The 20,908-nt window shown below is 40.0% G+C and overlaps 3 protein-coding genes and 1 long non-coding RNA gene across 5 annotated transcripts; 1 reads left to right on the plus strand and 3 right to left on the minus strand.

Moving 5' to 3' along the window:
- Positions 1-1,044: 1,044 nt before the first annotated feature.
- LOC144194000 (uncharacterized) lies at positions 1,045-2,883 on the minus strand. The gene is made up of 2 exons (XM_077712722.1): positions 2,574-2,883; positions 1,045-2,513 (listed from the first exon to the last, which is right to left on the minus strand). Exons 1-2 carry the CDS (start codon positions 2,588-2,590, stop codon positions 2,198-2,200), a joined length of 333 nt encoding a protein of 110 aa, XP_077568848.1. The 5' UTR covers positions 2,591-2,883; the 3' UTR covers positions 1,045-2,197.
- A 1,194-nt stretch (positions 2,884-4,077) lies between these two features.
- pole3 (polymerase (DNA directed), epsilon 3 (p17 subunit)) lies at positions 4,078-7,624 on the plus strand. The gene is made up of 4 exons (XM_077713440.1): positions 4,078-4,540; positions 5,990-6,075; positions 6,268-6,386; positions 6,841-7,624. The coding sequence occupies exons 1-4, from the start codon at positions 4,475-4,477 to the stop codon at positions 7,014-7,016; spliced, it is 447 nt and encodes a 148-aa protein (XP_077569566.1). The 5' UTR covers positions 4,078-4,474; the 3' UTR covers positions 7,017-7,624.
- A 413-nt stretch (positions 7,625-8,037) lies between these two features.
- LOC144194814 (uncharacterized) lies at positions 8,038-11,708 on the minus strand. 2 transcript variants are annotated; one of them, XR_013325984.1, is made up of 8 exons: positions 11,551-11,708; positions 10,526-10,625; positions 10,155-10,254; positions 9,784-9,883; positions 9,415-9,514; positions 9,048-9,145; positions 8,668-8,765; positions 8,038-8,159 (listed from the first exon to the last, which is right to left on the minus strand). It is a non-coding gene; the product is annotated as an uncharacterized LOC144194814 (long non-coding RNA). The 2 variants fall into 2 exon arrangements; XR_013325983.1 differs by having other exon boundaries at positions 8,038-8,765.
- A 1,781-nt stretch (positions 11,709-13,489) lies between these two features.
- rpl12 (ribosomal protein L12) lies at positions 13,490-16,069 on the minus strand. Its single transcript, XM_077713844.1, has 6 exons — positions 15,898-16,069; positions 14,436-14,509; positions 14,166-14,264; positions 13,940-14,021; positions 13,783-13,869; positions 13,490-13,627 (listed from the first exon to the last, which is right to left on the minus strand). The coding sequence occupies exons 1-6, from the start codon at positions 15,932-15,934 to the stop codon at positions 13,509-13,511; spliced, it is 498 nt and encodes a 165-aa protein (XP_077569970.1). The 5' UTR covers positions 15,935-16,069; the 3' UTR covers positions 13,490-13,508.
- Between the last annotated feature and the right edge of the window lie 4,839 nt (positions 16,070-20,908).

Raw genomic sequence — 20,908 nt, forward strand, 5'->3', positions numbered from 1 at the left:
TGCACCTCCACCGATTGACGAAGTCTTGTGTTAATGTTTGTCTTTAATTGGAGGATTCTCAAACGTTTTTATAGTAAGTACCTCCTCGAAAAATTGGGGTTGTGGTCACTACAGGACATCTATTTAAATCGTATAATTTTGAATTAATCGCAGCAAGCTCAGGTCACAAAATATGTGTTGTGGGAGATAGAAAAAGGTGAATTGATCATTTAAATTAATGGGTGAAAAAATATTGAGGTAAGCTACTATATCTGAGGTTACAAAACAAAAATAAATAACATTCCAGAAGCAGGGGGTGCTGGAGCCCTTCCCAGCTGACTTTGGGTTAGAGACGGGGGACACCTTGAATTGGTGGTTAGCCAATCGTAGGGCACAATGAGACACAACAATTCACGCTCACACTCAAACCAAGGGGCAATTTAGAGTGTCCAATCACCCTACCAAGCATGTCTTTGTAATGTGGGAGGAAACAGAGTACCCGGAGGAAACAGAGAACCCGGGGGAAACAGAGTACCCGGAGGAAACAGAGTACCCGGGGAAAACCCACAGAGGCAACATGCAAACTCCACACAGGTGGACTGACCTGGAGTTGAACTCAGGTCTCCCAATGCATGGTGAAAATATCATGCATAATAATCACATAATAAAAAAACACACCAATACTTACCTTTTTTCTAAGAATCCATTTCCAGGTTTATGCGCCCGGCATCTAGCGAGCTGTAGAACTGCCAGCCAATAGTGGATACATACAGCAAATTTTGTGTTACAACAACAAATAACTATTGTTATAATTGGGTACTGTTTGTACCTGTGGATGAATGATAAAATTATGGCATAAAAGTACAAAACTATAACGTAATACCCCTAGATAATTCATGTGTACATTTTAATATTGTCTTTATTGTTCTTTGTCCTTGGTCATGTTCTGTTCCTGGAGAAAGCTGTGTCCTCCCTCAATGGCACTCGATCATTTTAAAGCAAGGGCTTCCAAACTATTCCACAAAGGCTGCAGGATTCCATCCCAAATAAAGAAGATGACACCTTTTGACCAATCCGGTGGCTTACAAGTATAAGCAATTGGTTGCACTCCAGTGGTGCTTGTTTTTATCAGAAACCTCGTTGGTTAAACTGTCTGTGTCAGTTCGAACAAAAACTAACAACCACATTGGCCCTTGTGGTAGGAAACCCTATTTGAAGGTATAATTTATAATACTTCTTTTTGACCCAGTGTATTTACTTTTGCATTGCTTGTAGTATTTGTTTTATCACTTCATTTTTTATTTTAATTATCATCATTCATTTTTTGAACTTTAACCTTAAAGTAATTTGATTTAGTTATCGCATGTCATTGTAATAAATCAAGACAAATTGTATTCGTTTGGGCAATGGGCAACTTTGTCCAAGAAATATTAGGCCCCAAGGCCATAAATGTAAACAATCCCTGGTTTAATTTAAGAGGTAAAGTTGTTATTCATTCGATTGGAATAAATATAATTGACTGGTAAGACTTGATAATTTTAAATTTGAGACACTTGTGAAACACAGCTATCTATTTATTGTATCATCCATGAAAAAAATACATCTGTTCAATTTGTTACCAAAGTGCCATATCCATAAAATGTATTGTTAATATGAACAGCTTGACTGCATTTTAAAACAACAAAACCTACATGGGATGCTTTTCATTTACGGTGCTTCCAATGAAATCATATGGTATTGTGTAAATGTTCTGTCTCTGTGGGTTTTAATTTGTGTTTTGTTCTGGTTTATGTTTTAACTTTTGGTTTATTGCCTTGGAAACAAGTGTGTACCTTCTTCTCTCCACTTGAGAGAATTAAATAATTTGCGAATAGAAGAATCCAGCCTGGCAGTTCATTGCCGAGCACACACAAAATGGCATCTTTTGCAAATTAGCATTGTGGGTATAATTCTCTCTGGATCGATGAACAGCTCTGAATACAAAACTCTTTGGTGAGAGGCGGTGGTACGCCATGAAATAAAGGTAAGACCATTGTTTTGTCTTAAATACTGATTGCCCCAAAGAGGTTGAATCACAATTGACTAACGTGGAAATGACGTTTGTGACGTATCCTGTAATGTCAGAGAACGCATTGGCGGATCTGACAACGTTAGATTTGGATCTTGTAGTAATGTGCAAAGAACGCATAGGTAAATTTGATAACCTGGGTTAATTGTTTTAGAGTACTAACATTGGAATGATGTTTGTCACGCATCCTGTAAGGTCAGTAAATGCATTGGTGGATCTGACAACGTTAGATTTGGATCCTGTAGGAATATCCTGGTCATCACCGGCAAGAGGGTCTCCGCTCTTGGCCTTCTGGTCGTCGCCAGCGAGAGGATCTCCAGCCTCGTCATCGTGGCCGCCGAGTAGGTCTCCGCCCTCGGCCTTGTGGTCCTCACTTCCCAAAGGGTCTCTGCCATCAGCCTGGTGGTCGTCGCCGCCGAGAGGGTCTCCGTCCTCGGTGTCGTGGTCCTTGGCATCGCCGGGGTCCCTACCAAGAGAATTGCCTAGCCGGAACGGGACCACATGGGCGGCTAGCCGGAATGGGTACCTGCGAGAGGCTGCCATTCTCGTCCTACATGTGACAACAGCGATCAACCTGTGAGCGTGAAAAGACGCCGGATGCCCCACCCTGGGAACATGATGGGTCGCAGGCGTTGACACGGGAGCCCGGGCACACGGCGTCGGCACGGGTGCATGATTACGGAGGGCAGAAGTTGGTCCTGGCGAGAATGGAGGTTGAACCGACAAGCGAGAGGCAGGGAGTCGAGCTGGTGAACGGGGAGCCGACTCAGGGGCTCGAGCGTCAAGCCATTCCTCCCTCCCTCCCACGGTGCTCGCCGCCACCTCTGAAAGGGTCGCATAGCATGGCCGTCGCCCTCCTCTGCGACACTGGGACAGTTTTGCTGCTGCGCCTCTCCCAGAAAGACATGGGGTGACAAGGAACTTGGCATGGAAACCTGGCATGAATCAAACAAGATGGACGATCCAACAATGACTGGCCAACACACGGGGTTTAAATAGACGGACAAGGGTTTATTACAAAGTACACACAGCTGGTTATGAGAGGAGGGGAAGCCTGGAGGGATACAAGCAGCAAAAAATAAACAAACCAACCAAAAACCCCAACCAACCCTCACAGAAAGAAGAACTTCAACTACGGATTATCTAGTCGAAGAGGATTTGATTTTTATATTTTCTTTCTAGTTTTTTTGTGACCATATTAAAGTAGTAGGTAAAGTATGTTTTTTTTCTTTCTTGTCTACGTCAAAATCGCGAAAGTTTCTTTTTACCATACTAAAGGTTTTCATATATGTTCATTTGTACTTTCCTTTTGGTGACCAGCCAATTGCAGGGTACAAGGAGACAAACAACTATTCATGCTCAACCTCATACCTAGGGACAATTTAGAGTGTCTAACCAGCCTAGAGAGCATGCAAACTACACACAGGAAGAGGATTGAACCCTTGAGCTAAGAATTGCAAAGCGGACATGCAAACCACTTTGCGGGGATATTGGTGTTGAAATCAGCACCTGACTGGAGGGAATGATTATAAATAAAACAGAATGTGTTGGCCTCATAGCTCTGGGGTCCTGGGTTCGACCTCAGGTCGGTCCACCTGTGTGGAGTTTGCATTTTCTCCCCGGAGCTGCGTGGGTTTCCTCCAAGTACTCCGGTTTCCTCCCACATTCCAAAAACATGCTTGGTAAGCTGATTGGACACGGCATTTCCCCTAGGTATGGGTGTGAGGGTGAATGGTTGTTTGTCTTGTGCCTTGCGATTGGCTGGCCTCTGGCCCCAAGTCAGCTTGGATAGACACCAACAGCCCTCGCAACCCCAGTGAGGACAAAGCGGTTCAGAAAATTAGATGAGACGAATAATTGAATATGATTGCAGTTCACACCTGCTCCATTGCGAGGCGCTAAAGTGACAGTTAGGTAGCATTACTGCCGAATTTCAAGATGTAGAAGTAGTAGTTTAATAGTTAAAACAAATTAAAACAGTTTATTCTCAATGTGTTCAAAAGGAGCCCATCTTCTATAAACCTGATTAATTTATTTTTCTCCCACTCCAAGTCTTTGAAAATAGCCTAATTGGGCGCGTTCCATATCTGAAAATATTGATTGTATTATATGATACGGCGCTGAACAAGAAAACACGCCACGCATGCGCTGACTGTGTTCAAAGTTGAAAGTTCACAGAGCAGTTCGCGGGAAATATCCCAAGACAAATCAGCTGGAAAGATCACCAACATTTGAGAACCACCCAAATGAAGCTAATCTACTTGATTTTCTTACTCAGTTTTTGTAACTTTGAAAAGTATCGCGTTTAAATTATCCGAGCTGAAGTAGCTTTTGGGTCACTTGACTAGCTTCTGGTCTCGGCGTGTTAGCAAGTCATTGTTGCCGGCCGGCGTGCTCTGCGCTCTCCGTTGTAAACAAAGAGGCAAAATGGCAGAAAGGCCAGAAGATCTGAATCTCCCTAACGCGGTGATTACTCGCATCATCAAGGAGGCGGTGAGTGATAAAGAAACATAATATTAAAAGTGATTTTCCCCCATTGAGTGGACGAACTGGTTCCGATCTAAAGCAGACTGCTTTACACACTACAAAGTCATCAGAAACTTAAATGCGTTCTTCTTCTTACAGTAAAACCACTCGATTATCATTTCACATGATTCAAATAAATCAGAAATTATTTAATAACTTAATAAATCGCGTGAGTCGGGTTTGTTGTCCAACTTGCTATATAACTCGACCACTGTGGGGCGCTGTTGTGCAATACGAGCATTGGAATTAACAGCACTCTGAAAACCTGTTTTTTTTCCTGTAAAATCACATCAATCTGAATAAGAGGCAATTTACTTTCAAAGTCAATCAAATAATTTTAACGTTTTCACTATTCTTGAATAGTTGTCTACACAATTGATTTATAGGTAGCAGGGTTTTACCTTATAAATATATGAAAACAGCAAGTTTTAAATCACAATTTCAAGTTACCCTCTTCTTGCTAACTGATAGTTAACATATGTACTTACACTGATAGTTAATATTTCATTTGTATAAATGTATATTCGACAACAAAGAGGGGCAAAAAAGACATCAGCAGTCTGAGTACTGTACTATACTCAACGTATTTACTCGCATATAAGCCGGCTGCACCCTTAAACTTGTTGAATTTTACCATTTCTAGAATATAAACCGCCCCTGATTTTTCACCTCCATGTCCATGGTTTTAATAGGGAGTACAAATGTGTCACTTTGAAGGGCAAATCTCAAGAAAAATCTTCATGTGTGGTATTTCTGAAATACTGAATGAATCAAAAGCACATTATTAGGGTCAATATCATAAGCAAGTTAATCTTTGTAAATGCGAAGTATCACATCAATTGGAAAAATAATATAAGTATATCTTGATGAGAACCTGATGCTTTCTAATTATAGAAATTACAATTTATTTTACCAGAAGTTTAAGCTGTTGTGGCAGCCATATTGCTTTTAATGTCAAAATATATCAATTATTTCGATGGTTCATATTACTGCAATAGTTGTCACTTTCGAAGAAGAAATAAAACGGGGAAAAAAACAGTTTTTTTATGAATTTCATTCATAGACATAAAAATCAATTTTGCTTAGGGTTTTATCTGTTTATATTTTCTGTATTTTTAAATCAATAACTGAATTGGCCGCATTGTCTTGCGTCTTGACGTCATATCGTAATGGCGGCACCAAGTTTGTGCATGTGTTTTATGCACATATAAGCCATACCCTCGATTCAGTCATCATTTTTTTTTCAAAAGCAGGTTATATGCGAGTAAATAGGGTAACCAAGTGGCCATTTGGATGATTCATGATCTGTTGCCTCTGTTCTTTTGCAGGAAGATGTGGTAAATAAATATAACATGACAGATTGTGTACTCTTGAGCATGTTTGAGATAACTCCCCCGCACCGTTTGTTTTCAACAGCTCCCGGATGGAGTGAATGTGTCAAAAGAAGCACGAAGAGCAATTTCCCAAGCTGCCAGTGTGTTTGTGTTGTATGCAACATCATGGTAAGAGGACAGATGATCATAAAATCAAGATAGATTCCAGCTCATTTTAAATGTAGTCATTTAAAACGGCTACATTTTAATTGTTAAACTTGCAAGAATAAGTTGCGTAAGACAAAATATAAACGTTCCTTGCAGCCAATCAAAACAACTCCATCATATTTTTTTTTTTTTTGTATATTTCTTTTGTTGCAGCGCAAACAACTTTGCCATAAAAGCCAAACGGAAAACTTTAAATGCAGGGGACGTCTTAGCTGCAATGGAGGAAATGGAGTTTGAGCGCTTCATGGAGCCTCTCCGAGAAGCATTGGAAGGTCAGTAAATTGTCATTAAATACATTTGCCATTTATTTAGTAGGAAACACATTGCTTTTGGTGAAAATTTTCTGTTTAATTTTAGGAATTATTAACATTTTTTAATGCATTTTTTCATCTAATTCCCATGATTTACTCTTTTAAAAGTTCAGGAAATTTAAAAAAATTATATCGTTTTCACAAAAAAATACAGCTCTATTTAGATTTTTGGGCAAAGCCATTTGAAAAAAATGTAAAAATTTGAACTTCTAATTGTAATATGACTATCTTTATATTATTAATTTATTATTATTTTTGTACTTTATTAAATATATTATTTTTGCACCAGGCGGTTAAACCAAGCAAATTGTTTCTGTTGCACTGTACATTTCCCCCATTTGAAAGAAATAAAAAGAAAATAACAACAAAAAGAAATCGCATTTAATATCTTACTTGGTTGTTTCTTTTTCATAAGTGTACAAAAAGGACCAAAAGGGAAAAAAGGAAGTGTCTGAACAAAAACGCAAGGATAAAGAAAAGAAGACAGACTGTGGAATTGATAAGAGCAGAGAGGAGGAAGAGGAGGAGGAACACATGGAAGAAGAACCAGATGCAGAAAATGAAGGGGAAGAAGAGGAGGTGGAAAACTAAGAACTATTCCTATTGCCAATGTGCTTTTTAAATGTTGACATGCACTCAGTTAGCCACAGGACCATGCTGGGGCAAGTTATTTTTTGTATGCCAATTATTTGTGCTTCCAAATCTAATTCTTTCCATGTTAGAAAAGTACAGGTTTAATTAATGTATTATCTTGTATTTTACATAGGTATCTATTTTGGAAGACAAACTGCCAATTAATGCACAATAGATACATTGGATAAACAATCGCACAAGTCATTTCTAAAAGAATTAGATGACAAATCTAAAACTTTTGGGACTGGTAATGTTTGGTTTAAGCTTTGTTTTCAAATGTCATATCTGTTCTGAGTTTTTCAATTTGAAAACTTGGCCAATGGAGTAACTTTTTCCACAAACTGAGGAAAACTCAAGCACAAGACAAGGTGGCAATGTTTCAAGAACAGTTCCAATTTAGTAATTTGGTGCTAGTAGATATTTTCCAAGTGTACCAACAGTTCAATTAAATTTAATGTATAAATTCATATTCCATGGTTACAAATACATTGACTCCACCTGCCCTTCCCTTAAAGTAAATGTAAAGTATATGTAATCTTAAATAAAAATATTTCCTGTAAATGAAACTTGTTTTTCATTCAATCAGGATTTATACAAGTTCACGTACTGTTAACCCTTCAAATAAATGGAGGTATGCGCATAGTACTGCATGGTGTTGCGAGACCAATTTGACCTAAACATCCATTTAAATTTGGTAGCCGTCAGTCCCAAAGTTTACTGCCTCAAATATTGCAGCAATTCAAGATTTCTCTTCAACAGTGATAACCATTTTACCTAGTTGAACTGGGATAGCCTGGGATCCTCATGTTTCAGTGCTCTTGATATTGCTAGATCATCTATCTTTTCTAATTTGCATCCCCAGGTTCATAAATCAATCAATGGTTGACAATGGTAAGCAATGAGAAGTAGCCCTAGGTAATAACATTTTTTGAACTAAAGGTTTTTGTTAATTGGACCTGTGAATGCAATGAACACAACATTTTGCTTAAAAGGTTTTATTACTCAGAAGAAACTCAATTTTTCCACTTTATCATCGTGAGATAAATGGCTGTTAATGGTGCAGCGAACAGACAGCAGTGACCAGAATCTCTTTGATAATTCCTGCAAAGCCCAAAATAAACAGCTTTTAATTGTACATTTATCACCACTGGTAATAAACTCAAATTAATGACAGTTAATCAAATGCAGGTCTTAATTGACAACTCTCAGGCAATGGCACGGAACAAGTGTAATGTTTTTTCCCTTAATTGTTTTAAGGAATCATCACTGTTCATTCAATCAAGTCCTCAGTTACACAAAATCAAGCAACCAATCAAAATAAGAGCACTTTCATGCATGATTTAATAACTGGCCCACATGTAAATGTATCACTGAAAATGTTTACACTAAACTAATGGTTCTTATTGCCAAATTTGAATAGCCTTGATGTAGTGACTATACCAGAGCAGAACAGCGCGGCTTTCATTTCAGCCAAATTAGACGTCTTTTTGCATAGTAAGGTGTCACTTGAAAACTGCACTGGTTAATAGTTTGGGCTGGACCATTTTGTTTGCGTGTGCATGCCAGAACACAACTGACAGATTTGGAAACAGGGAACATGCTTTCATACCAGCGCTCCTCTGTTCTGGATAGTCAGCTTCACTGTGATCCTCAAGCCCCTCTAGTCACCGGGGGGGCCTTGGCAATAGCACCAACTTTCTTGGGAGTCTATACAAGAACAAAACAAAATTATTATGCTTGCTAGACACTCTTTGGATCATCAAAGGCATGTTTCAGGCTTTTGGCACAGGTTTGGTCATTGGTTTCACCAGCTCTGTTTCCTAAAAAAGCAGAATTACTCTCAGCCCCACCTGGCTCATTACTCAGTCACTTAAACAGACTGGCAGAATGGCGAGTAGGGCTAGTTAGTTTTCACTCAGGATTGCAGCAATAATATAATAAACAGACAAACAGCAGACAGATTTGGAAACCAGGAACGTGCTTTCGTACCGGTGCTAGTCTATTTCTGGATAGTCAGCTTCACCGTGATCCTCAAGCCCCTCTAGTCACCGGTCTTTGGAAATGTCATCACCAACTTTCTGGGGAGACTAGACAAGAACAAAACAAAATAATTATGCTTGCTAGATACTATTTGGAACATCAAAGACATGTTTCAGGCTTTTGGCACACGTGTGGTCATTGGTTTCACCAGCTGTTTCCTATTAAAGCCGAGTTACTCTCAGCCCCACCTGGCTCATTACCCAGTCACTTAAACAGACTGGCAGAATGGCGAGTGGGGCTAGTTAGTTTTCACTCAAGATTGCAGCAAAAAATTAAAAAACAGACAAATTTGGAAAACAGGAAGGTGCTTTCATACCAGTGCTAGTCTATTTCTGGATAGTCAGCTTCACTTTGATCCTCAAGCCCCTCTAGTCACCGGTGGCTTTGGAAATGTCATCACCAAATTTCTGGGGAGACTAGACAAGAACAAAACAAAATAATTATGCTTGCTAGATACTATTTGGAACATCAAAGACATGTTTCAGGCTTTTGGCACACGTGTGGTCATTGGTTTCACCAGCTGTTTCCTATTTAAGCCGATTTACTCTCAGCCCCACCTGGCTCATTACTCAGTCACTTAAACAGACTGGCAGAATGGCGAGTGGGGCTAGTTAGTTTTCACTCAGGATTGCAGCAAAAAATTAAATAACAGACAAATTTGGAAAACAGGAAGGTGCTTTCATACCAGTGCTAGTCTATTTCTGGAAAGTCAGCTTCACTTTGATCCTCAAGCCCCTCTAGTCACCAGTGGCTTTGGAAATGTCATCACCAAATTTCTGGGGAGACTAGACAAGAACAAAACAGAATAATTATGCTTGCTAGATACTATTTGGAACATCAAAGACATGTTTCAGGCTTTTGGCACAGATGTGGTCATTGGTTTCACCAGCTCTGTTTCCTATTTAAGCCGATTTACTCTCAGCCCCACCTGGCTCATTACTCAGTCACTTAAACAGACTGGCAGAATGGCGAGTGGGGCTAGTTAGTTTTCACTCAGGATTGCAGCAAAAAATTAAATAACAGACAAATTTGGAAAACAGGAAGGTGCTTTCATACCAGTGCTAGTCTATTTCTGGATAGTCAGCTTCACTTTGATCCTCAAGCCCCTCTAGTCACCAGTGGCTTTGGAAATGTCATCACCAAATTTCTGGGGAGACTAGACAAGAACAAAACAGAATAATTATGCTTGCTAGATACTATTTGGAACATCAAAGACATGTTTCAGGCTTTTGGCACAGATGTGGTCATTGGTTTCACCAGCTCTGTTTCCTATTTAAGCCGATTTACTCTCAGCCCCACCTGGCTCATTACTCAGTCACTTAAACAGACCGGCAGAATGGCGAGTGGGGCTAGTTAGTTTTCACTCAGGATTGCAGCAAAAAATTAAAAAACAGACAAATTTGGAAAACAGGAAGATGCTTTCATACCAGTGCTAGTCTATTTCTGGATAGGCAGCTTCACTTTGATCCTCAAGCCCCTCTAGTCACCAGTGGCTTTGGAAATGTCATCACCAAATTTCTGGGGAGACTAGACAAGAACAAAACAGAATAATTATGCTTGCTAGATACTATTTGGAACATCAAAGACATGTTTCAGGCTTTTGGCACAGATGTGGTCATTGGTTTCACCAGCTCTGTTTCCTATTTAAGCCGATTTACTCTCAGCCCCACCTGGCTCATTACTCAGTCACTTAAACAGACTGGCAGAATGGCGAGTAGGGCTAGTTAGTTTTCACTCAATGCACCAGTAAGAATAAAAAACAGACAAACAGCAGACAGATTCGGAAACCAGGAACGTGCCCCAAAATCGGTCCTGAGATCATTCATTGAACCCAAGGTTCAGTAGTTAAGTTTAAGTGTGGACCGTATTTTTGACAGCCATAAACAATTACAGCTAACATAATCCCACTAAGGTGAGGAATGTTCTCAGATTAAAACTACTTTGACTAAAAGGGGAAAAAACACTACATTTTGGGTATTCTGATTACTTCACAAACTACACTAGCCCAGTGAGGGGTAACAAAAGACTCTATCCATTCATAAGTTTTAATTTCTATTCCAATGCTATAATCAGTAAATTAATATTGTTATACCACTTTCCGTCTCTAAAATTAGGCGTATACACAAACAGCATAATTCAAAAAGTTGATGCATGCTTATAAAAGAGGCATTTTAGTCCTAGCAACGCTTATGACAACCGGGGCTAACACATAGCCACTACCAAGCTAACACGTGGTAAACCACAAGTGAGTCGACCATATAGTGCAGTAAGAAACAATTTTGAAATCTTTTTTTTTTAATCACATAGCAACCAACGGGCGCTGTGTAATCTGTCCCAGTTCAAACACCAATATTACCGCTAAGAAAGCGCCACAGAATGGCCGACGGACTAACACTCCATCTTGGTTTTCAAACAAGTCTGCTTAAACAATCATTTGACACCACTAACGTACCAACTTTAAACTCGCCGGGGTCGAATTCGGGAGGCATGTTGGTGTCGAGGTTGTGGTCAGTTGAGCTTGATCGGTGAAGGTGTAGGATGAACCCAGCTCGGAACGACCCATTAGTGTTGGACATCAAGCCTCGATGAAAGTGAAAAAGAAAGAACTATCCTATGCGCAATTGCTTTATACAACGTCCAAATATCGCGAGAAGTGACGTTGTGGGAGTTTAGTGGGCGGGCCAGGCACATAAATATATATAATAATATAAATGTTTTTTTTTTTTAATCTGCATACAGAAAAACCTGCAGCATTTCTCGAATTCATTGGGAATTCAAAAAAATATGAACTAGGTCATCACATGAAATAACTTAGACCCCGCCTTTGCCAGTTGCTAGGATACAAAAAAAGCGCATCCCAATAATTTTCAAGGCTGGTCGAAGGTCTTGCGGTTGATCATTAAAAAATCAGCCTTGATACCTGAGTCATGTGAATCTCATGCTATTCTTGCATCCAGAGATTAGGACACACTTCCTGGTTGTACTGCTCACATGACTTCCTAGCTCAGAAATACCATGTGCAATGATTTTTTGAAAGATTTTCCCTCCAAAGTAACACATTGTACTCCCTATTAAAACCAGGAATATGGGGGTGAAAATTGTGAATCAAGGGGGCACCTTATTTGCGAGAAATGGTAAAACCATTTATTGGCAATTTTAAAGGTACGGCTTACACGTGGAGGTGGTCCAAATACGACAAAATACGGCATTCGTTTCCGTCATATGTATTTGATACTAAATTGGTATGCTTTTATCATTTGAAAGTGTTTATAGTATTTATTAATGATGATTGTGATACAAATTATGCTGATTTTACATACAATTCTGCTGAAAAATCCAAGTTATGGAACACGTTCTGAAAGCAACCATGTAGTGAGTGAGTAGAGGTACCACAGTAATTATTTTCTTTACTTGCAATGCACCCTATGACTAGCTTCCCATTGCTAAGTTTATTTTTTTCGTCTTCTCATACCTTATCTATAATCCTTATAAAGTGTGATTTATGGGTATGCATGTGTAAGTAGATTCTTTCATTACATTTGTCCAAACTATACAGCATCATGTTGAATTATTCTGCGGTGGCCAAAAACATTACAACTCCAAATCCGCAGCAGAATACATTCACACCTTAGCCTTGGTTGAGGCAAAACATGTTCTTGCATTGTAATATCTTGCCAGTACTTTTCCCAAAAGGGTGGCAACAGATTGGCTTTCATTATTTTATATGCTGAAAAATGGATCTAAGTCAATTGACATAAGACCAGTCCCAGAGCACATTAAGCTTGTATTCCAAGGTATTACTGTATCATGGGAAGTGGTACATCAGAAATAGTGATTACAGCCTCTCAAACAAGTGTTAACACGGCATTGCAACCCATCAATAGTAATAATAATCAAATTCATCTGAACTGGATTAGCTGTGAATGCAGTCATATATATAGTCTCATCAACCTGTTACCCTATTGACATTAGCAGTAATTTTGTTATTTTCCTTTGTCATTCATGTCTTGTATTTGTACATTAGTACTCCTATTCTAGTGGTCCAATTAAGTCAATGAAACAGCTACTCGTATCCAGAACATCGCCCACTTTAGGCTGCGAGAGGGGGACCTTTAAATAGTCAGAACACCAAAGTCTTATCTTTTCCCTTGCAAATATAAACAATGTACTGAGAACTGACCTGGGATCCCATTTCTATTTTCCACAGCTTTATCAAATAAACCCTCCAGGACAAAAACACAGCATTGCAAGTATGATGTCAAAAAGAAAACATTAATAATCCTCATGTTGCAGTGCCATTGACAGGGCTACCTGTCCAATCTAACTTAATATACCCCTCCAGATTAAAAGGATTGTAAATCCACTGTTAAAAAGGCGACAAGCAAACAAGATTTTACTTCCAAGGTTTTATTACTCAGATGGGCACTCGATTTTTCCACTATTGATGTCATCGATGACATCGTGAGGTGGACGACCGTCAACGGTGCAGCCAACAGACTGAGCTGTGCCCAGAATCTCCTTGATAGTTCCTGCCAAGCCGAAAACATAATATTTTAATAGCTTTTAATAGTACATTTGTCACCAATGGTAAGAAACTAATTAATAATTACTACGACAGTGTTCAGGCCTTTTTTTGCACGCTGTTGCAAAACCCCCTAACCCGACCAGATAAATAAATTCTTACCTGACATCTCTCTGGCAATGGAACGAGGCCGCATGACACGAGCAACACCCACGATTTCATCAAAGGTCACACTTCCACTGTGCTTGACTGAGGGGGAAAAGGAACAATTCTGTGTAATCTTATTGTCACAAAATGTGTTTGAGGAACTGTCACTTACTGTTCTTGACCTTCTTCCTATCACGAGGGGGCTCTTTAAGAGCTTTGATAATGAGCGCTGAAGCAGAGGGAACCACCTCAATCTACAAAGGTTGAATCAAGAGCAAGTACTCAGTTACACCGAATCCAGCAACCAATCAAAACAGGAGCACAAATCAAGTGCCTAACCCTTTCATGCATGATTTAAAACCTGACCGATTTGGAAAACCGGGAAGGAGTTTTCATACCGCAGCCTGTCTGTTCTGGATCGTCAGCTTGACTGTGATCCTCAGGCCTTTCCAGTCAGCGGTGGCCTTGGCAATGTCATCACCAACTTTCTTGGGAGACTAGAGAAGAACAAAACCCAAATAATTATGCTTGCCAGACACTATTTGGGCCATCATAGGCACGTTCCAGACTTTTGGCACAGGACTAAATATTCAGTCACTAAAACAAGACTGGATGAGTGGTGGGAGGCTAGTCAGTTTTTGCTCAGGATTGTACTAATTGATACTTACAAGACCCAGGGGCCCAATTTTGGGAGCCAGAGCTGATGTGGCTCCGACTTCTCCTCCTGTACACCTCATGTACACTGCAAGATAATCACCAATAAATATTTCAACTATGCCATCAGGGAAATTGTGGAAACATGATTTTGTATTGACCACATTCCAAAAACATTCTGGTTAGGCTGGTTTAACACCAAATTGCTCATAGGTATGAGCACCATCGTGAACAACTGTCAATCTCATTGTACCCATTGATTGGCTGGCCACCATTTTTATCTCTTTCGTGCATAAAATATTTCTACAACCATTGGGCGGACTTTGCACTTCCCCACCCGTTTTCATTTAAGAGTGCATTGTTGCCGTGGATAAAGTCGCCCCAAACAGCCCCCACCTCTGCATGTTTCATTATCTCCCCTCCGCCAAATACTTCTAATTTTACATATATTAAACACATTTCATTACTATTTAACCACTCGTTTTTTATTTCTTTGTCAATATATGGAGAATTAGAAGAAATAAAACCTATTTTCCAATCCAATATCCTGTTTTTGGAGAGGGTTGGGTTAATTTGGGAAACGTCCGCTTGAGTTACGATATGATTATGATACGATCAGTCTCAGAATGGATTACGATCGTAAGTCGAGGTACCACTGCATATATTATAGATAATATACCATATTTTAGACATCCATAAACAATTCATATTTTATGTTATTTCTCGAGCAACGGTCAGGATTGAAAGGAAAAGTGAGCTTTTTAGGGTAATTGTATTACTTGTAATGTACTCTGAAATGATACCATCCAAATAAGTTTCAAATCGTTAATGTCAGACGCAGATAGACGTCCAAGGAATTTGGGTGAAAAAAAACGGCTAACATCAATGCCACTCAAGAATTGAGGAATCAAATTCTCAGATTTAACTACTTTTAATAAAATGAAAAAAAAACCGTACGCCACTATTATACATTTTACATTATAGGTATTTGGATTACTTCACAAACTACACTGGCCAAGTGTTTGGTAACAAAATAATCAACATTAAAAACTCATACATTTTAATTTCTATTTTTTTCTTATGATATACTAGTATCAGGTCAATATTTTTATACTACTTTCCATCCCTTAAATTAGATGTATACACAAACAGCATAATTCGAAAAGTCGATGCATGGTTATAAAAGAGGCATTTTAGTCCTAGTAACGCTTATGACAAACGAGGCTAACACATAGCCACTACCAGGCTAACCCACGTGGTAAAGCACAAGTGAATCGACCATATAGTGCAGTTATAAACAATTTGGAAATATTTTTTTCATCACATAGCAACCAACGGGCGCTGTGTAATCTGTCCCAGTTCAAACTCCAATATTACCGTTAAGAAAGCCCAACAGAATGGCCGACGGACTAAGACTCCATCTTTGTTTTCAAACAAGCGTCTGCTTTAACAACCATTTGAAAACCTTTAACGTACCAACTTTAATCTCGCCGGGGTCGAATTTGGGAGGCATGTTGGTGTCGAGGTTGTGGTCAGATGAACTTGATCGGTGACGGTGTCGGATGAACCCAGTACGGGACGACCGATTATTGTTGCACCTAAACCCTTACTCAAAGAGAGAAAGAAAGACCTTCCGTATGCGCAATAGCATTATATACCTACTCCAAATATCGCGAGAAGTGACGTTGTGGGATTTGAGTGGTCAGGACAGGCGCAGAAATCTTTCTAAATGTTTTTTTTTTCTTTCTAATCTGCATACAGAAAAACATGCAGCACGTTAGAATTAATTGGGAATTCAATAAATAAAATACGAACTTGGACTCACATAAAATAGCTTAGACTCCGCCTTTTGCTGGTTGCTAGGATACAAAAACGGCTACTGCCAATCGTATTGAATTCCTTGCAATCCTACTAAGTTATACCTGTCCTTAACAAAAATACTAAACGGAGTAGACATCCTTAGTCACCCTGATATTGATTGTAATTCCTGCAATATCAGTGATTTTGTGTTTCTGCAAGGGAGTGTTTTGCTTTGTTTTGTTTTTACAATGCGAGGTAGAGCGAGCAGACAAAATAATTTGTGTACGTGTGTCAATGCCGGACCAGCAGATTGAGTGCTTAGAGCAGGGATGGGCAAACTTTTTGACTTGCGGGCCACTATGGGTTATAAAATTTGAACAAGGGGCCACAGCAGTACATTGACTGCTGGGCCAAATATAATAAAGCGTTGCTTGTAGTATCCAAACCTCATAGTACAGCAAGCACATGCAAATAAATGTTCAACACGTTTCACTAACATTGAGGACTGCATTTTCCAAATGTACAAGAGAAATAGTAGGCGAAATAGATTAGAATAGAAAACTGTGATCTATCAACCCTGGAGATTGCATCTGTTTTTAATACAATTCAATTGAAGGCACCAAGTAAAACAAATATCAAAATTTATTGAAATCTTGATGAATATAACTTTCAACATTCAAAACATTACTACCCAACAACATAGGCGACTAACCTCAATCCTTTCTGTCCCGCTGCAGTGCGTAATTAAAAGATGCGCCCTTTCAAACTTTCAATTTTTTTATCATAGTAGAAAAACTCGAACTTTCAGTGGGAACAGTGTTGTTGGTCTCCCTTTTTTGCCAGTGCATCAAAGTTTGGTGTTAGTTTTGTTGTGGAAAGTCTCAGGATAGATCGGAGGTGTTGGTCAGTTAACTTTGATCTGTGACGGGCTTTGTTGATGTTCATGATGCTGAACGTCTGCTCACAAACGTAGGTCGAGCCAAACAACACCAGCATCTTCTGTGCCATCCTCCGCAGGTTTGGAAACATGGCTTCATTACGCTAATGAAAATAACTCAAAGGTTGCCGCTTTTTTGTTTAACTCGCTCACTATATCTTCATCAATGAGTTCCACACGGCGAGTTATTGTCCTGCGTGATAAGCTGATTTTTTCGAACTTGCCTTTGCTCTCCGGACACAAAACACCAGCTGTCTCTATCATGCATTCTTTCAAAATCTCGCCTTCGGAGAAAGGCTTGCTAGCCTTTGCCAGTTTGAAGGCCAGCAAAAAGCTTGTCTTTGTGCTTGCCTCTTGAATTGCAGTTTGCCGGTGAAAAAAATTCTGCTGACTCTGCAAATTAGCCACCAATCTCTGAGCAGTAGCCGCTCGTTGTTGTGTTGACTGCTTGCTAGCGTAGTTTGCATGCTTCCATACCTGTCAACCTCGAACCATTTGTGATCTTACCAAATTTTGTTTTCGCCCTTACATATATGTATAAATACATGGAAAATCTTACCACTTTACTTTTTTGTAAAAAATCACGAACATTCTTGACTTGTAAACAGACCAGAAACAGCTGATCAAATGAAAGTAAACATAAACAAGGGAACAGGAAACGGAAATCACATGGTGAAAGTGTTACAAAACGAAATGTTTATCATGATCTTTTTTTTTTAGCCAATCAGAGGCGCCGGTACATATATCACTTGGCAGACATGCGTTTCCGGGAAGAAACAATGGCGGATGGTGAAAAATGGCTAGAAAGTGCCTTAATTTTTTTTTTTTTCTCAAAATCACCGTTTAGCGTACCATTTTCATGTGTACAGCGTACCAATATAAAAATGGGCTTTCAGTTGTACCAATTACGGCGAGAACGTACCAGTTGACAGGTATGTGCTTCGTGGCAAAGTGACGGCTGATATTGTACTCTTTGAAAACAGCAATAGTTTCTTGGCATATCAGACATACAGCGGTTGATCGGACTTCAGTGAAGAAATATTTAGTTGTCCACTCTTTATTAAATACACGACACTCACTGTCCACTTTCCTTTTCTTTGGTCCGCTCATTTTTACAGAAGGGCTCAAATGACAATGAGAAAATTAAAGAGGGATAAATAAAGAGAAAGGCGCGACTCAACAAAGGCCTAAATGTCAGCGCGCCATTTATAGGTGAAACACGGTATTGCATGGACAAGATGTAATGAATGATTTATGAAGCATTATTATTTTATTTATTGGACAAGCTCGGCGGGCCGGATTAAATTGTCTAACGGGCCGTATACGGCCCGCGGGCCGTAGTTTGCCCATGTCTGGCTTAGAGTATCGGCCACACAGCCCTGGGGTCCTGGGTTCAAATCCAGGTCAGGCCACCTGACCTCCGGGTACTCTGATTTCTTCCCACATTCCAAAGACATGCATGGTAGACTGATTAGACACTCTAAATTGCCCCTTGGTATGAGTTCGAGTGTAAATGCTTGTCCATCTTCTCATGCTTTGCGATCGGCGGACCACCAATTCAGTGTCCCCCGCCTTTGACCCAAAATCAGCCGGGATCAGCTCTTACACCTTCCACGACCCTAGTGAGGATAAAGTTGTTCAGAAAATGAATAAATTAGTATTTATTTCTTTTGAGAACACATTGATTGACTTAGTCAGCTAAACACTAGTCTCAAACAGTCAGGGAAATTTGTGATGGAAGGGGAAGGATCCACCAGTAATAAATGAAAATAATAAACCCTACATAGCAGAATATACTAAACTATTTCTTTCTAGTTAAGATAAAGAATGATGTCACCGTGGCGAGGTGCACTGTGTGCAACAATGACTCCACCATTTTCTCCAGCGGAATTTTAAAAATGATTAAAAAAGACATGTTGAAGTTGGGGGCTGTTACGATCTTGGTGCGGACCCCAAAGCAGACGAGGGTTCAACGTAGTACCGTTCCAAAAACCTTTATTTGGCTAGCCACGTGGCCGGCAAGCACTGGCGGGTTCCAGGTCGGTTGTGTATTCTTCATCCAGTAATCTTGGTCTGTAGTCCTTTCCATAATCTTGGTCCATTGTCCTTTTCCGTAATCTTGGTCTCGTTGATCCTAATTCAGTTCCTTGGTCTGTGGGGCTTGGCGTGGTCGAATTCCTGAGTACAAACAGAGGTTGTGGGTCTACACATAAGCAATAGGAAATGCAGGTACTTTACAGTAAACTGATAGGACGATCCAGCAGCATTGCCAGGTTCCTGGTGGCCTTATATAGTACTGCTTAATGGCTGATGGCTTGCACATGGCGTTACTCCGCTCGTTAGGGGCTGGGCCTGTGATTAGGTGACAGGCACACCCAGCCACCAGTCTGGTCAAAAGCCTGACAGGGGCAGCCCGGTGGGGTGAGTGGTTAGCGTGTGGGCCTCGCAGCTCTGGGGTCCTGGGTTCAAATCCAGGTCAGGTCCCACTTGTGTGGAGTTTGCATGTTCTCCCCTTGCCTATGTGGGTTTCCTCTGGGTACTCTGGTTTCCTCCTACATTCCAAAAACATGTATGGTAGGCTGATTGGGCATTCTAAATTGCCCCTAGGTATGGGTGTGATAGTGCATGGTTGTCCGTCTCCTTGTGCCCTGCCATCGGCTGGGCACCGATTCAGGGTGTCCCCTGCCTCTGGTCTGTAGTCAGCTGAAATAGGCTCCAGCACCCCTCGCAATCCTAGTGAGGATAAAGCGGTTCAGAAAATGAGATGAGATTTTGAAGTAAAATAAACTGGGACACGCCATCACCTGCGTTTCATTTCGGTAGGTTACAGACTCAAAATATTCATTAATTCTCCACATGGATTCTCAAAAGGCTTGCAGGGGGTGCTAGAGCCCATCCCAACCTACTACAGGCTTCAGGCATGTTCAACTCTTTAAGGATTTATGATGATTTAAGGCTCTATAAATAAACATGGCTTGACATCAAACAGACATTTTTTCTTTGTTATCATTTGATTCAATATTTAGTGTTATTCAGTGAAAAGATTGATAATAGCTTGTGAATTTTTACAGGTTGCGTAACGGGTGCGTTCATGCGTGTGTGTGTGTGTGGGGGGGGGGGGGGTTACATGTTTTTTTTCTGTGTTATCGTGTGTGAGATGGAGTGGTGCACGTGGGTGCTGAGTGGCTAAACATCCTGCGTAGCTGGATAATGGATTTCTTGCTCTTCGAGTGTCCCTGTGGAAATGAAAAACAGGATTGGGATTGCATTTGGTTTTTGTTGCCATACTTCAATATCTCTGATTGACACAGAAAAAGGTGTTTACATATTTTCATTATTGGAAGTACCCCAATGGTTGCCAAAGTGCTTCTCCTCTGGAGTGGGAGAGTCAGAGAATGAGAATCTAAGATCAGTGATTAGGTGTTCGGTATGCAACATGAAATCATCACTAGTCATAAATTCTTTTCCGGTGCTATGAAGCAATATTAGATGTCTAAGGTGAAAGACTTTGATTGTAAATGTCACATTTACATAAGCCTGGTATTATACAATATTTCATCTGATTAGTAATTGCTCTCTTATTGCCATGTGAACAATAAAACACACACCCACACACAAATTATCGTCATTGTTATATACAGGCTTGATAGACCTTTTTTGATTGCTTTTTTTCAGGTTGACCTTTAAAGGAAGATCTTCATTGTGAAAAATCTAATTTAAAATCAAATCAAAAGCCTTGATTGTCATCAT

The sequence above is a fragment of the Stigmatopora nigra genome, chromosome 3, assembly GCF_051989575.1.
Source record: "Stigmatopora nigra isolate UIUO_SnigA chromosome 3, RoL_Snig_1.1, whole genome shotgun sequence".
Lineage (NCBI taxonomy): Eukaryota > Metazoa > Chordata > Actinopteri > Syngnathiformes > Syngnathidae > Stigmatopora > Stigmatopora nigra.